A 17,500-nucleotide genomic window follows, 5' to 3' on the forward strand; every position below is an offset into this window, starting at 1 on the left:
ACATTGAGGGGCCGGGGCCCTCACCTTACCTTACCTTACCTTATGGTGATCAAAAATTATAAAAGGCCACTAGGCCTGTAGGTCCCGGTCTCGTCAGGCTTCCCGTCCGGTAACCAAACGGTCTCAAATTATGGGAAGATTCAATGTGGGACGTATATGTCGTGGTGTGTCCAGTGTGGGTCACAAAAGAATACAAATCGACACCTGTGAACCTAAACATTTTGGTTCAGATGCAGGTAGCGTTCTAAGCATGGTACATGGTACATGGTACATACATCCGAGGTGTATTTTTAGGCGATCATGCTTAAATACGTCAATGTTTCAATATACGCTATTCCCCGCTAGTCTGAACTTTAAGACATTGGTGGTCTAAATGCGACAAAATATGGCTCACAGAATTCCTCTGCTGCCTGGCCGGCTATTAAATTTATGTTCAAAATGTCTGGGGTGGAAGGGTGCAAATCTCGTCCATATATTTCGAAAGCAGAGAAGCCGAACGGAGTGGGAAGATAGTGATACATTACATCCAAAGGACTGTGGCCAATTCTGGAGGTAATCACTTTACCTGCTTTGGTATGTATCCAGTTCCTAAGGTGGATTCTACACAATGTAATCGTCCTGCCATGAAAATCAATACGTCTCCTTCGTTGTACACTTTACCTGGCTTGGAAAAAGTGCTTACAGATATCAAAGTCTTGGGCTATCAAATTAGGACCATCTCAAAGACCACTTGGAGTCATTACAGCATCTGGAAGACTGGTGAAGGGGAACACTGGTAGCATATTTTTAGTACATGGTCACTAACCCACATACAAACCAGTCCAAATGACCATCCTGAAAATATGAATAGTTTTAGTCAGTATTTCAGTACCCTGTGCACTCTATCAGAACCTAACAAAACTGAAACCATTTAACATGGCATAAAGATGGTGAACCTAACATCACCCACTCAGCCAAAAATGCATTCACTGTGCTAATGACAGGCAGATATCAGTGAATATATTTGTTTGGTATGCATACATCTAACTAAAGACATGCCAAATGCTGCTGGAGTTTTAATTAAGTCCAATAGAAGATTGTTTTGGTATGTTTATCCTCAAAGTATTTTTAGCATCATCATTGGAAGTGTCACTCTGTGGGATGAAATAAGCACTGATTGTGTGTCAGCCTTTAGATATGCAGGTTTGCAGTGAGCTTTTGTTTAAATTTTTGTTATAAGATAAGTGCACATGTTTTAGGTGACAGTTATGCTTTGCAGTCTGGTTCACCAATCCAAAATGCAGTTACATTCTCGCAACACAATGCAAGCAGTATGGTGTTCCCTGATTGTGAGAACAGTATTCTTCCAGTATTTTCAGGATGACCTGCTGTTCCATGGAACCCAAAATGCCAAAACTTTTAGAGCTAAATTTTTAACAACATTGTTTTTAACATGAAATTGGAGGCCCTGAGGATACCAATGTTGTTGTGATTCACCCTTGCCTAGCTATATTTAAAGAATTTAATCCAAATATTTTGATAAGACATGTTTCTGGGATCAGAGCTCTCTCTAATGTTGTGTGAGCCCTGGCCCCTACCATCCAGTTGCACAGGTCCAGGTCGACAGCAGATTCTGGTGGTGGAAGGGTAAGGCACTGCAATGCTCAGCAGCCTTTCCCTCTGATATCAGCCAACCTTCAGTGTTGTTGCCACCAACCACAGGCGGTATATGTCAAGGAAGGGCAAATAGGGAGTGCCTGACATGACTAGAACCTATGTCACCATAGGCAGGTGGATCAAAAGGCAGGTGCTCTAACTAACTGAGCTATCTGGACACACATGTTGGCCATCTTGTTATTTCACCATGTGTGGTTTTTCAGTAAATGGGGTTACATGCCAGGCCTGAGCTGTCAGCATCATTTAGCACATCAGGATGGTGTTGACTGATGAGTGATGATGCACTTATGTCTTCCAGGTTATCAGTGCATGAAGGACTCATTGATGTTGCCCTCCTCAATGACATAGTTGACATAATTCTTAAGACAGCAAGGGACATACATTCATAATGCTCTGCAGGCCTAGTTTACCCATTTAAGGTTGATTGCTTGATGCTCAATGACAGTGGCACTCATCTTATATGGATATTATATATGTTGTTAATGCCTTTTTCATTTGGCTATTGCCTGCTAAGTTTTTAGATAGCTTTGGACTGGTAGACACTCCTCACATAGCAGAGAGGAGAATAACATCCATCTGGGCTGACATCATGTGATGTTGACATGTGTTCGCCATATTTTTTAAATTGTGTGTTTTGTATGAAGTTATTTTTTTTCAAATATTGAAAAAGAGATCTTGTTTGTTCCCATGTGTATGTTGCTGTTTGCAGACCTCTTTTTGACATAAGATAGTGTGCTTGTCATAGGAAAGATAAAGTTGACACATCTGGGGAATTTAATATTACCAGTACCCCTCTACCTAGGAGAGCTTTACACATCTGGTGGATCTAAATAAGTGTAGTCTTAATGCAACATGAGATGTTGACAATTCACAAAAGAATTATCATCAAAGCAGTGTTGTACATGTTTTTTCAATGCTATTTTTCACCAAACACGCACCTGGGTGGCCGTCTGGATGCCCTTCGCTCAGGTGGGGGGGGGGATCAGTTTGACCCGCATTAAGATCTTGAGAATTAGCAGAGCTAGAGACACCAAATCTACAGGGGTGTTGACCCATATGTACACTCACTTAAGTCAAAGCTTCAGGTTCTTAGGTCATGACCTTCAGGTCAAATTATGTCAAACAGGGTCAAAATCCAGGTTGGTCTCCAAAATGTCCCCAGAACTTAGATAACCATTTCTTAGCAAAAGGTCTCATGCTCAGTTAAGGTCAGTGACCATGTTTGACTTTTTGAAGGTCATGGTGACCAAATCATGCAAGCTGCTCTGAGTTTCGCATTTCAATAAATGACAAAGATTGCGCTAGGTAGTATGTTCTGAAAAACAAAATGTTGACCTGCATCATTTTAGGTCAATGACCCATTCTAACCTCTGAGAAGTCTATGGAAGATGTATAATGCGGTTCCTGCTATCAACAAATTCGAAATGAGTGCCAGAAACTCCCCCATACAGCAAGCCCTAGGGTAATAAAACAGGTTGGTTTTGTGCTTGGTCTGACCTTCATACCTGACCTCAGGTCGATGCAATTTGTTCATTCAACTGCTGTGTTGCCTAAGAAAGCATCCCAGAGATGAATGGCTTCATGTAGCACTCAGTTGTGGTATCAGATTGAACGATTCCCGAGAATCTGACTTAGCTGAAACCATGGCCTGACTTTGACCAGCTATAGGTCAGCGACCTTACAAGGTACGTGTACATTTTTAATGCTGAACGATCCTCTATTCAATTGTCTACAGCTATGCAAAATTTGGCGCGGCTGCTCCGCGCCGTTCGGAAACCGTTCCGGAAAAACCTTCGGGGGGTTAATTTGACTCCTAACCCGAGAGCGTGTTAAAGAAGGTGCAGTGTGCATGTCTCAACTCTCAAAGGGGGCTTGAATTAATAAGGTGTGTGTGCATTTATGCATGCATGTGTTTAGGTGTGTATATGTGTTTGTCCCTATGCGCATCTGAATACATGAAAAGTGCATGTTATATGTTTACGACATGGCTCTATGTAGCATATGGAGCTGCTTAAAATATATGCTAAGGACTCTCCAAGCATAGCCATCATATTTTTTTTAAAGACTTTGAAAGCAGTTCCTTAGACACTTTAAGCCAGGTTCTATGTTCTGTTCCTGTTCAGGCCTAGGCCCAGGGGCATTTTTTTGCAAGATAAGTTGGTGCGTTGCGAGAAAAAAAAATGGCTAAACATGACGTCCAGAATGCTCCAGAAATGCTCTTCTCCCATTTTTAATCCACTTTATTCTCAAAGATGGGTGGCGGGTACATTCAACTGCATTGAGCGTTGCAATCCTGGGCAGGCTTGTCGGAACGACCTGTTGCACACATTGTTGGGACCCGTGACATCTGGCGCGACTTCTCACACAAACACAGTTAAGATATCGCTCACTAGATGGCCATGCGGCCAGGCCGCAGTCCAAAGTACATACAGAAAAAAGGTGCGTATGGTCGTCAGTCGTCTTAAAACGGTCGTTCGTCTGAGATTGGTCCGGATAAAGAACGGACGGTAGTAAATTCGTCATGTGAAAAGTTAGTATTGAACAAAGTTCGTGCAGGGGATGGCTCGTGTCCTAAAATCCTCGTCAGGAAAAGTTCCTAACGAAAATGGTTGTCTGGAAGAGTTTGTAACGAAAAGTTGCGCACTTTTTTGTAAATGTTCGTACGCAAATGGTTGCCAGGGATAAAATTTTTCGGACAAAAGTGCGTACGTAAAAAGTGGTATTGCAATGTATGACGTAAATACGCGAATTTCAGTCGTAAATGCTTGTCATCGATAACGCTCTCCCAAAAGTACACACCCAAAAGTTTGTATGCAGAGGTGTAATATGAGCTCGAATTTAGATCCGCCAGTGCGGCGTACCACACCCCGTCGACCGAAGACGTAGTGAATCACATTGGTGGGCTTCAACTTGCCTGTAATTTGTTTAAGTTATTTTCCAATAGAGGCCGTCCATACGTTACATCACGCGCTTTTTATCGCTCTACCCTCCCTCCACCCGTGTTTCTGCATTGGTTACGCTGGGTGAACCCCTCCCCCCCCCCTGCCTCTCGTTGCGCGGTGTACGTGGCGTCCCAAAAAGTAGTGTTCATTTAGTCCCCAATTGAGCTAGAAGTACGAAAGAAATGACAGGCGTGTTCCTCTTCATGACAGGAATCCAACAGTACCTGTATGTAGGCTTTGCTTTGTGTTTAAGGATCTTGGCACACTTTGTAACCTGATAGCACACCTGACCGTAACGTTACGATGTCCACCCCCTTGATATCAGCAAAAATACCGTTATCTTTTTGCTTTTTGGCATTATTAGCTCAGAGTTCTTATGCCGAGTACTCTCAATGTGGTGGGTGGCAGATGCCGCGCGCGCGCGAGCGACCGTCGTAAAATAATGCTTCCGCATATCTTAAAAGATGAATTTGTACCGTACAGAGGCTAGGTGTATCTTTTTCACGACTTTGAGCTTATCCTCTGGATATATTAATAGCTACAGGATGGCAACCTGACAAAATAAACTTTTACTCTTCCAGCTCTGCCACTTGATTCCAGCACCATTTCGCAGTGCTGTAAAGGGCGCAGTGCCGTTCACGGCATCCATTTAAATGCCGTATAGGTGAAATATACGCGCGGCTGCCTTCTCAATGTACGGTTTGGCGTCCAAAAGCGTTTAAAGATACTTTCAAATGCGTCATCATTTTCGTCCAGCCGTCGGCCACGGTCACGGCTTAGTGTTAGCCGCGGGGCCGACATTACGCGGCTTATGGAAACCGCAACAACTGACATTGAGGTTTTTGTCGGTAAGATTTGCGAGCGCGCATGCTCAAAACTACCTTTTATAAGTTGTATCCCTAATTAACTCTGATTGAATGTTTGACATCTACAGACAAACATTGCGTAGCCATGTTAATGCAAATTACTAACGCAACTCGATCTACATCCGCGGGGTCCTTAATATCGCTGTATAGCCCAGATACAGACTGCGACGAGGCTTCCGAGTCCCATCGGTTAAGAAACAGTCCACGGGGCGTTGTAAAGCTAAGGGTGACGGTGATTTATTCCATGCAGTCGTTAAATGCATGATTTTTTCAGCGAAATGACTATGGAGTTTAGGCAGCATTGATCTCCCGGAAGTTTCTGGCTTCTATTCCAGTTACTTAAGTAAAAATGAAACAATAAAATAAAGCAGGCCGTCGTTAGCAAATGGACCCTATTCTGCTTTTTTTCTTGCGTGCCTTCACTATTGGGGGGTCCCTTCGTCAGCCCTGTTGCCCGCCCTGGCCAAGGCTCCGGCTGCGCGCCAGAGCGCGTTAGTGTGCAGCTAGACTGGGCTTAGCAGATACTCACCAATAATGGATACGCAAATTCGGACTTTGACAACGACATAAAGTCTTTGCCCGAAAAACACTTAAAAAGCGAACGAAATTTCTCGGGGAGACGGTTGCTTCTTTGCGCTATTTTACACAAATGCGAACTCCCTTGCTGGACAGTGGATGAGAAAAGAACACCACGCCGCCATACTCACCAGAACTGTGTTGGTCACAAACACAACCACATTAGCACATTCCACAGACTTTAAACGCCTTATCGCACTTAAAACATGGAACGTCAGAGATATGGCACCCATCAACGTGCAAAATAAGCAGCTCACGCAGCTGCCGCTATACGACATGAGACTAAAAAACAGCCCCCCCCCCTCCACCCCGTCTCCGAAGAATACACCCGGGACCATTAGAGCCTGCTTAAAAAAAATTATTATCAGCCGTGCAGTAGCATACCCTGAATTACATCATGCACTTTACAAACGTTAGTTTTGCAATGTCTTGATCGTGTAATTCGGAAAACTACGAAGGGAAACGAACTGGTATTTGCTGTGTTTGACTGCATGCACAATGCGCAACTTTTTCGTGCAGAACACGACCATCGATTTGATCGAAACTTAGACCATCAGCTGAACGTTGATGATATTTTGTGTCAATCGCTGAAAACAAGACATAAGCAAAGAAGGTGCTATGCTCCAGTGTTTCCAGTAGCATGAGGTCGATGCTCTGATACTGGCAGTTATCTGTCTTCATTGTCCAGAAAGATGGTGATTAAATAACGTCATTAAATAAGCATTGATAATGCTGCTAATAACCGACGTTTCGAGCTGCACTCATAGTTACAGGTCAAAAACCGCGAACTAGGACCAGCAAGGTCATAAACGCACCTAGTCTGCTGTAGTTGGCAACCAATTATGCCTATGACCACCCTTGTATACATTAATGTACAACGTATACACCCACACCCACATGCGGGGGCGAGGTGGCGGTCCGGCGCATGCCACACTTTGGCCCGGTAGCCGGCGCGGCCGGCGCGGCCGGCTACCGCGGTCCGGGCGGCCGGGCTGCGCCAGTGCAGCGTCGGACTCCGCCGCGCTCGGTCCTGTCCGCTCCGCCCCCGTCCCGTCGCCAGTCCACACGCAGGCGGAGGATGGTGAGTGCTGACGAGGGAGGGAGGGAAGGAGGGGGGGGGGGGGCGAGTTGGGTGATCAGGGGTGCGCGGTCTGATACGCCGTCGATTACCGGAGTTGGACGAGTGCCGTGGGTATCACCGTCTGGTTTTGGTGTTCCCATGCCAATCATCCAACGGTCGCTGAAGGCGGGCAGACGGACGCACCGTTGACGGATGTGGTGACCGGCGAACCCTAGTTGGGTGTAACGCTGAGCGGGTAGACGTGACACCTGAGCACCTGAGGTAGTTTGTGAAATGTCAGGGCGCTTATTGTCGTAGGCATCTGACGTTCAGGGCGTGCTCATTGCGCTCAAGGCATGCGTATGCGTTCAGGACATGATAAGTATTGTTTCGGTCATGTTATGTCTGCCACGCCCCTACTTCCAGTGGACGATCGCATATATGGCTCTACTGCTTTCCGTTTGGGTTTCTGCTCTCATGGATGCGTGGGCTGGCCTACGCCTCGGTGATGGGATCAGCCATCGACAGTGAAGGGTCTCCTGTCGTTACTGGCCGACACTCGCCGATGTGACGCCTTCTGTCACACTGTTGCAGGCGCCGACCATGAAGGACCGCATCATCTCCGCAGCCGTGTTCGTAATATCGGGTATCGTCATGTGTTACGACATCATCACGATCCCGATTTACTGCATCCTGCAGTGGCCCTGGGTCCAAGTCAGAAAGGCCAAGAAGATTCGGGTATGTACCGCACTCCTGCCACGGATAGCAGCCGGTGCCAGTTTACGCGTTCCAGGCGCGTGACTGGAGGCACGTCTTGCACTTCGCACCGTATTTCTGCCTGGCTGTGTCTGGCATTGCAGAAAGGCATGCGCATCCATTACTAAGGACTGTAATCGTGCCTTAATGCCACAGTAATGATAAGTGGCGTCATGATGTGGAGTAGTGTTCAGGTCCGTATGGCTAGCTCGGTCCGCCATTCCTCGGTGGAGTGCAAAGGGGGAGGGGGGGGGGGGAGAACGGTTGTTCAGGGGCTGTGACCAGACTATCCGCCGGTCTGCCGTCCCTCGGCTGTGGCAGGAGGACACTATTCAGGGCTGTCGCCAGACCACCCTCCGGTCTGCCGTCCCTCGGTTGTGGACGGAGGACGCTGTTCAGAGCTGTGCCCAGACTACCCGCCGGTCCGCCATCCCTCGGCTGTGTGGGGAGGGACGCTGCTCAGGTCTGTCACCAGACCATCCGACGGTCTGCCATCGTAATAATAGCGCTACAAGCGAGCATTTAAATGCATGTAAGCGTCTTCAACTCGCGGACGACTATGCAAGAACACCACGGGAAGGGCCAAAATACGGGCACCTAACGATATCCGGTTCAGCACACATCCAGCATTGCCGCGGGCCACCTCTCAAGAGTTCGGAGAACTACGAGTGAGTCCTTTCGTGCAAACGTCCCGTGACGCAATCAGACAATGAGGTATTGAGGAGCATGTTCGTTCAATAGATAAATTTTGTTGTCAAGAGCAGTTTTTCCACTTAAAGTGAGCTTATTTCGTCTTATCTGATGCTTGCTTCAATATATTCGAATGTGGAACATTCCATCTAAGAATACGAGTGTGTGGAAGTAGGCCTTCTAAGTGCGCGCCCTGTATGAGCAAGCCTGCTGTACACTTGGCTTCTAGAAGCAGGCATTCTGAAAACATATCCTGTGCAAGGATATGTTCTGTACGTAGACCTTCGGAAAGTCGACCTTTTGCATGTAGGTCTCCCAAACATGGGCCTTCTAAACGTAGGCTTTCTGAAGATTAGTCCTCTGTAAATAGGCTTTGCGAATACACTTGTCGAAATTGACGTTATGGAATTGGGTTTATAAACGCAGGTGCTCTGAGCTAAGTTTTATGGGGGTAGGCTTTCTGAAATACGCGGTTTGGAAACAGGCTCCCTGGAAATACCCCGTTTGAAAAAGGTCTCATAAATGGAGGCTTTGTGAGTGTAAAACTGAAAATGTACCCCGCAATACGTGACCTTTCCGACTCACCCATTTCCTGAGGTATCTTTAGAATAACCATATCCAGTGTCCTAACATTTTCGGCCACCGAGTTATCTAAACTCGTGCGCTCTGGAAAATTTAAAGACTACCGTTCGTCGGTCACCGGTGATGGCTTCTTTGTCAGGGTTTTGTCGATCGTATGAAGCGCTCTGGCGCCAGATAGCACACGCTGATGGAACACTGTGTGTTTTAAAGGTGTTCCCTGCTTGTGTACTCTGCCCTGTGTCACCATTTTGGATTATTATTATTGCGAACCTTGACGAAATCCAGCGAGTGGCTATTCTAACGCCGCGTCAGTGCATACTACATAGATCAACACAGAACACGCAACATATGCAAATGAAACGCAACGCCAGCGATGCTCATGCGATGTTATAAAGACATGGGCGACTTGTGATACAATCAGCAGTTGCACCTCATGGCCAGTTGGTCAATTTATGGAAGTGCTCGGATGCAAGACATTGCTTTGCCCTTGAACTCATGTGAGTTTTTATTCCGGCGCGTTGCAGCAGGGAGGCGATTCCACGCCGCTACGGCTCGATAGGGAAATGCCCTTTTCACGCACTCTAAGTGAGGGTGTTTAACAGCGCTCGTTTGCCGTGCAGTTACATCGTCGGTGGCTCTGGTGTGCCGCTGAGATGCTTCAGATCGACGCCTGGTCAGGTTACTGATAGCCCGTGGTCCATCAGGCACGTAAATGGCGCGATGCAAATGGATGGTGATGCTATTCTGTGGAATGCAATTAGATGACGTCAGCCCAGGCCAGCTGTGGTCAAATGCACCAAATGAAGAAAGATATGGGAGTCGGGAATGGCACGTGACATTCATTTCCTGGTTTAAACCTGGCGTCACCTGCCTCGTCAACCTACCCTGTGTGGTTTTTTAGATCACGGAGTGGGGCCCGTGCGTACAAGGGTTAATCCACATGACCTGCCCCAGACAGGTCACAGGTCACGAGTCACAGGTCACACATTACGGGTCACGGGACACGGGGCACGGGCCATGGATTGCAGGTCACGGGCCACAGGTCACGCGATTAATTGGTGTTATCTGGGTATGCCTCAGTCTGCCACCGGCCGTGTTTTACTTTCCCCACTGCAGTGTTGGAAATTCAAAAAAAATCCTGGCAGCGGAGAACAAATTTTTTATAATAAGTACAAAAATATCCGAGTACCGTGGGTTATCACAACTTTATTTAGGCTATCTTTGAGAGATAACAGTACGATGGGTGGCACTGAACAAAAGCGCCACTTTTCATATACCGCAATTAATGTAAAATAATTGAAAGGAAACATCAGTATTAAACGTGAGACACTGAAACAACACGGTCTCAGACTCTGTACTATGAAGCACAGGTGCATGTATGCGGGTTTGCAATTTATGAAAGGCTGTGCGTATGCATCCTCCAAAACGGCGGGTGGTTACGCGTCGGACTTATACATGCTCCAAAATGGAGGGCGGCTACACACCGAGCTTATACACCCTCCAACGCGGAGGGTGGCTACGATGCGTACAGCCAGAGAAAAAAGGTGCACAAAAAAATGCAAACGAACGTGGCACAGACGGCCACCTACTTATGCTCCACCACGATCACGCTAGTCACATTCCACTACGGTCACGCTACTCACGCTCCAACACGGTCACGCTGCTCACGCTCCACCAGCTAACTGGCTTTAAAAACGGCTAAACATGAACGCCTTCCACCTCCTGGACAACACAAGAGCCCCGCACGCCCCAGCCGAATAATACAGACAGGCAGCACTCTCAACCGATTTACTGAGCCAGCGCAGGTACGATGTCTGACAGGCCCGCCCAGGCCGGCCAAAAGGGATTGGAGTCAGTCACTCCGCTGACTCCGGCGGATGATATAATGTCTATATGGATTTTGATGCGCTTTAACCCATATCATTGTGAAATATGATAATTTATGTTGCAATTCATGGATGTTTTTGTCCGAATAAGCCCTTCCCCTTAATTTGCCGGGCCAAAGTTATGGGTTCATGTTACTCTGGTGTCCTGGTGTGTTTGCCGGAGTGAGATGGCTGTCTCCGAACAGTTTTTGGCCATTTATAGCAACGTTTTCGACTTTAAGTCTATTTTTTGTAAAGCTTGAATTATCAGCTCTAATTTCGCGCCGTTAAGTGACAACTTAGATTTGATATAAATCCCTAGCTGCCATTACACTTTTGTACTCCGGATACCAGGAAGTGGCCAAAAATCCAACCACGGAGTGGTTCTGGATGAGTACTAATAAGTCATTCGCCATAATCGTGGTGCCCATTTCTATACACCTTTCCTCCAAATAGTTACAAATTTTGTCAAGGCATGAGCGCGAGCAAAATGTTTATGCTGTTCACAAATCAGTCAGGAGGAGGCAAATCATTAAAACCAATTGCAGAATTTTGCTATGTTCAACCTCCAACCTGAGCTGAGTGGCAGGCGCAAGCCGCTGAATAGTAGAGACGTTTCCGACGCTAAATTGTGAGTGATTCTCTTATTTGTATTGCCATGACGCAGTGATGGCGCGTGAGTAGCCGGCCATCTATGGTACATGCTTAGTTGTGTGGTATTCTGTGATCGTTCTCTGCATCTTTGGCAATTTACGCGGTTCGTCGTCAATGGTATGTTAAGTCATGTTCAAGTTTCAGATGGTCTGAGTAGGGCATAGGAAGTGAGAGTTTACTAATCTTCAGACCGGTGCAATTCTGCTACTCGTTTCTCATTTCCCGGTATTGCTCTAAGGCAATTCCATTCAACATTCACACACTTCATATTTCATGTATCCACATGTGATTTATCATATACCTAGGTGGTAACATGGGCTGCTTGCCATTGGACATCTTAGTCTGGTAGATGCAAGACTTGTGCTCTTGCAGATATCAATGCATGGCTCATGATGGAAGCTGCAAATCTCAAGCTGTTGCACCTTCTGATTTTAGTTTGTCCTGAAACAGAGAGATGCAATGAGTTTCTCCCAAAACGGTTTTTGTTGCATCATGATGGAGCATAAAATGTCGCATTTTACCTAGTCACAATCCTGGAGTACAAAATTCCCTGGTACACATTGTGCCAGGAAACGTCAAGTTTTCCGACACTGCCCCACTGCCACAGCTCATTGTCAAAGATATTTCCCGCCTTGATGACAGAAAACACGCGCCCACCCACTTTACCCCCATGACTCGGTTTGGTACGTCAATAACAGCATGCATTGATGTCCATCGACGCCAGTCTGGTGTAGTTTTACGAAAGCTATCCGATACCCTTTCGCGCCTGGTTCCAGCATGCTCAGTTGTTGAGATAACATGTGACCTGAGAGGCCCCTCGTCCGGCACAGGTGAAACAAACGCCTCCCGGCGGTGATGAAAGGCGTATTTTCACAGTTGTGCTCGTGTTTACCGACCGGCCTTTGCGCTTTTTGTACACGAATGTGTCTTTCGTGACTGCCCTTGTGCTGAGAACCCGCGAAAAGTGATAACAAACAGCATGCAATTGGCGTGTCACGTGACAAATTACTTGGCTCAAATGCCTTTATCACGTGGTCAGCAGTCGATGACTTGGCCACATTGTGCTTACCTTGGCCAGCAACTCTACACTGCAGTTTGCCGAGCGCGAGCGCGTCCGGCCGGTCTCCATCGGCAGTTGCCTTGCGTTTTCATATGAGACACTGAACATGGAAACAGGTAACCTTTGAGGGCGTAATATTTTTTGCTGCTCGCACTGTTCACAACATTGGTGTGGGAACGTTTCAAGGGGGATCCGGGCTTAGCTACTGTTTTAGGGACCTTTCGTGGAGGGGGTGAGCTTGGCGCCGGGGGTGCTGTGGGGGCTGGAGTTTGATTATATTGTCTGGCCCTAGTGTATGGAATATTTGGTGGGAACTAAAATTTCTACGTCATGTATGCTTACAGCTGTGTTCTTCTCGACCACAGCTTTATGAACTCGACTCATCCACACCAATGGACAAACATGTCTTTCCCAGTTTCCTAAAAATTTGCATGCGTCTTGACATGCATGATTTGTTATTGGCATGCCAGATGTTACAAGGGCGCAGGGCCAAAGTCTCGTCTGGAAATAAACACGAATCGCCTCTGTAACTAAACATGAATCGTCACCTAATGAAGACATTTCTTGCGACTCCTGTCCACTCTAGTCCTGCTCCTCTCCGCCGTCGGGGTCACCGTCCTGGCCAGCCACGGTCCGTTGACGGTACAGTGTATATTGCCGAATTATTGTACCCTGGCATTAGCATAACACCAGTTTCCTGGGGGGGGGGGGACTCTCCTTCAAAACTGCTGCCCCCCCCCCCCCCCCCCCATCTGAGACTGCCCCTATGCCCCTTCCCGTCGCTACAGCAATGGTGCATAGGGCTCATGCTGCGTACACTAGAGTAATTTGGTGGCGTTTGTTTACGTGGCTCATCGACGTCTCTGGCTGGAGCGGGCGAGGGGGCGTGGCCTTCACCCACCGGTTACCAACCGCAGCAGCCCCTCCCTGGAGGCTGGTATGTCACCGGTGTCCAGTAACGACTGCCGACGGGGCCGTATGTCGCCGCTGTCGCGCCACGCCCCCCGTCCCCCCCGCATGGCCCAGCCGCCGGCGCCGGGCCGCTCTTCCTGTCCTCGTGTCCGGCCGCTGAACGAGTCGCTTCCGCTGCAGGGGCCGCTAACCGGGCGCGCGCCGCGAGCGGGTCGAGTGTGGGCTGCCCCTTCGTCAGCCGTCTGCTCGCCCCGCGTCACGGCGCGGCGCTGGGACCGACCTCCCCCGCGCGGTGTCGGGCCGGCGGGCGCGCGCCGGTGCCGGCGGCACGCCGATGTTTATGGTGATCTTTGGACGGGCGTGGCGTGCTGCGCTAGTGGCAGCCGCCGCCGGTGGTTCGGCGCGTGAAAGCGCGCCTGCCAGCCGTTTTCAGCGCGATCAGCTGGTGCGCTACCGCTCGTTGCGTTGTTGGCGGACGGGCGATTGCTGTTCAGGGCAGAGGATGGGCGATTGCTATTCACCCTTGAAATTTGTCAGATAGTCTAACCAAAAACATCTAATATTGTGGCATTGGTCAGTGTTGGAGCCTAAATTCACGTGTGATGGTGTTGCCCCGCCCCCTTCCGGTGTTTTCTTGCAGGTACATTCCAAATCCTTCGAGCTGGCGCCCTGATTCCAGACAGCTTATTGTAAGCATCATTTTGTTATGACTCGTCCGAATTCAAGCTCCATGCATCGCCCGGATGGGACTCCAGGAAAGGGTTTTTGAAAGAAATGTAGCTGATGGATAAATGGCCGGGGGCTCAGTGCGAATATGTCGCTCTGTGACTGGGCCGATGTTTAGCTGAAGTGGGCAGTGACGCTGTCTTCCTCCAAGACTAATGGCATCAGCACTCATCATCTAGACACTCTGAAATGAGCCTGAACAAGTGCGAATAATGCCAAGCAGACTTAAATCTCGATATCAGGGTTCGAAAAGATGCTGTGGGCGCTCCGTGGGAAAAAAAAACTAGCCTGAGTCGCCCAGGTAAATCGGAGCCCATAAAAGCGCAAACGCCCAAGTCCCGCATCTAGCTGATAATGTAATACAGCGATTGTAAACGGTGCGATGCCCGTGATCAGGTCTCGGGTTTGGATTAAGTTTGCTACTCTGACTGTCACTGTGTTACATCACGAATAGTTCGTAGTACCTTTTGCCTAACGCCAAGAGCGGTACTTGCCAAATTTCGCCACATTTCAGTCCTAGAAAATGCTCACTGTTTCTCATGCGGCATCGCGGCCCAGTATATTAACCGATTAATTTAATGAGCGTAAGATACCATGAGTGGAATTCCAGTTTGCGATATGCATGTGACTTTGTGACATCATGTCATGTCATGTCATGTCATGTCATGTCATGTTATGTTATGTTATGACATGCCATGCCATGCCATGTCACATCGCACAGAGGAAAACACTCGCGGCGGGATGGCCAACCTACTGGAAAGGGCGGCGGCTAATGCAGGTCTAGAGCTTTTATGCTCGAAGCCGGTGCTTTTGGCAGGAACCTTATGTGAGTTAATAAAATGAACATAAAACCGCATGTTTCTTCGTCCAGAAATTTGAGATACTTATGACAGAGGATGGGGTAAGCGCGTAACTGGCAGGTCATCTGGTAAAGCCAAGGCCGTCAAAGGGATTCCAAAATGGCAAACGGTTCTGACGTATGTATGCTCATTTCAAAGGGTTCGAGGTTCACAGATGCGAGATTCGGAGAGATCTGGAACACGGGAGTCTCGCGGCCATGCAATGCACAGTATTACGTCACAGTATTGCTGATCGGTGCCAAATTCGACGTCATTGTTCCAAACCGCATTGAACATTAGGTGTAGTCCAACGCGACCCTCTTGAGCTTTCGTGTCCCAGAATGGTAATTTTCGAAATTTTGGGGCTCTGGCGTCAACCTGTGACGTCGTCAAACTGGTAACCACTGACTTTCACTTACGAACAGCAGCACGCTCGTTTATGTTTGTTCTGGAAAAGAGTATTTTTTCAATGGCTTAACCGATTTAAAAATCGTTGACAAACATTCACATTTTGACAGCTTTCGTACGTTAGACATAAAAGATATGCTTGAAAACAACATTAAAGATCAGCCTAGGTTGTTTAAAGTTCGAGATCGCCCAAGCTCCACATGTTCATTACGATCAACACGTGTCACCGCTTTGAAGGCAATACAACGCCTGCTAATTGTGAAGGAAAATGTCGGGCATATTTTTTGGAACTTTGGCAATGGTTATGAATCGAACGCGACGTATCACCAACAGGCCGAGATTAATCTGAAGCGCAAAACTGGCGTCAGGCATGTTCTAGTATTTGATCCCAAGCATCCATAAATATCTCTGAGACTAAACTCCATCCAAGTCCGGGGCTATCGTATTCTAAATGGGCTCAGTTGCCATGTCCATACATGGTGGAGGGTCTCAAGAAAGCCACTCAATAACTTCCATCTTTACACTTTTCTTGGCATATTTAAGTCTGTCACTGACGGCTTGAGGCGATTTGTATTTTAAAACTTTCAATTCTCACTCCATTTGATAATTATGGCCGTCTTTGGACAAGCTGAGCAAGGCTGATAAGACACTCAAGCGGAGGTGAAGTCTGTCCCCCTCCCATAACGGTATTCTCCTGTATCCGTTTTGGCACAAAAACTGTTTATGTGTTCAAATGAATCGCCTCGACTTCATTCGCTCATGTAAAGCTGCTTGAATCCATCTTATTATGTAGCATGCCATTCAGATCTACGAAGCATGCAAGTTATCATCCAACGTATCCCTTTTTTCCCATCTTCAGAGCACGATTAACTTTTTCTGAACTCTTGTATTTAAAGAGAAAGCGCTCGTTGCGCCGGTCAGCGTAAGCCATAGAAACGACGGCGTTGGCCCTGTAAATCTCAAAATCGTAGTGGGAATCAAAGGACCGAAATCAGAGGATCCCCCAGATGATAGCAAGGGCCATGAAGACAGTCGTCAATGAAAACCGATGCAAATGGATGTTATCAACGGAATGTTTCAACCTTGGATTGCGATCAACAACCCAGTACCCGATTCCAAATATGCGACATCGGACAATGCCGTATTTATGCGTTTAGCAGGCTAAGGTGGTGCGCTGATCTGTAGCGTTCGTGTTTCAATGTACTTTTAACATGACTTGCAATTTGGCCAACTGGGTTTTACGATTTTATCCAACGAAATCGAGGACCTTGGGCGCGGCCGATTTTGGTAAAGTTGACATTGGCCGCTTCCCGATCGCCTAACATACCTGTGAGTGTGCTAGATCTGACATCTTGTAGTGCCATGTAGACGGGGCGTTCGTCTACACCGTGCAGTCGCTCTCATGTCCTTATCTGCTCTGGTTACCGGGCTGTGGCGTTAATGCTGGACCATCCATTGCTGCTGGCCTGGATTTCCGGCTGAACGGGCCGGTCTGATGTCGCTTCGATGCCGGGTCGTCCAGCTCTGGCCTGGATTTCCGGCTGGACAGGCCGGTCTGGTGTCGTTTCGACGCCGGGTCGTCCAGCTCTGGCCTGGATTTCCGGCTGAACGGGCCGGTCTGGTGTCGCTTCGGCGCCGGGTCGTCCAGCTCTGGCCTGGATTTCCGGCTGAACGGGCCGGTCTGGTGTTGCTTCGACGCCGGGTCGTCCAGTTCTGGCCTGGATTTCCGGCTGAACGGGCCGGTCTGGTGTCGCTTCGACGCCGGGTCGTCCAGCTCCGGAGCTGAGCTTGACCCGCGCTCGGTAATTCGTTTGCAACTTGATATTTTCTGTATTAATAAAATGGAACACTACATTTTGTTAACCTCCGCCCTGATTCGCCGTTTTTCACAACGCGGACTGATAGCGA

The 17,500-nt window shown here is 48.0% G+C and overlaps 1 protein-coding gene across 1 annotated transcript in view; it reads left to right on the forward strand.

Moving 5' to 3' along the window:
- Positions 1-7,043: 7,043 nt before the first annotated feature.
- LOC119110746 (long-chain-fatty-acid--CoA ligase 4) overlaps positions 7,044-17,500 on the forward strand; it is a gene marked incomplete at its 3' end in the record, with an annotated part of 22,640 nt that continues 12,183 nt past the window's right edge. The window contains 2 exon segments of the mRNA XM_037234672.1: positions 7,044-7,121; positions 7,695-7,838. Of these exon segments, the coding sequence (XP_037090567.1) occupies positions 7,119-7,121; positions 7,695-7,838 (147 nt within the window).

The sequence above is a fragment of the Pollicipes pollicipes genome, unplaced genomic scaffold, assembly GCF_011947565.3.
Source record: "Pollicipes pollicipes isolate AB1234 unplaced genomic scaffold, Ppol_2.1 Scaffold_7231;HRSCAF=8579_pilon_pilon_pilon, whole genome shotgun sequence".
Classification (NCBI taxonomy): Eukaryota; Metazoa; Arthropoda; class Thecostraca; order Pollicipedomorpha; family Pollicipedidae; genus Pollicipes; species Pollicipes pollicipes.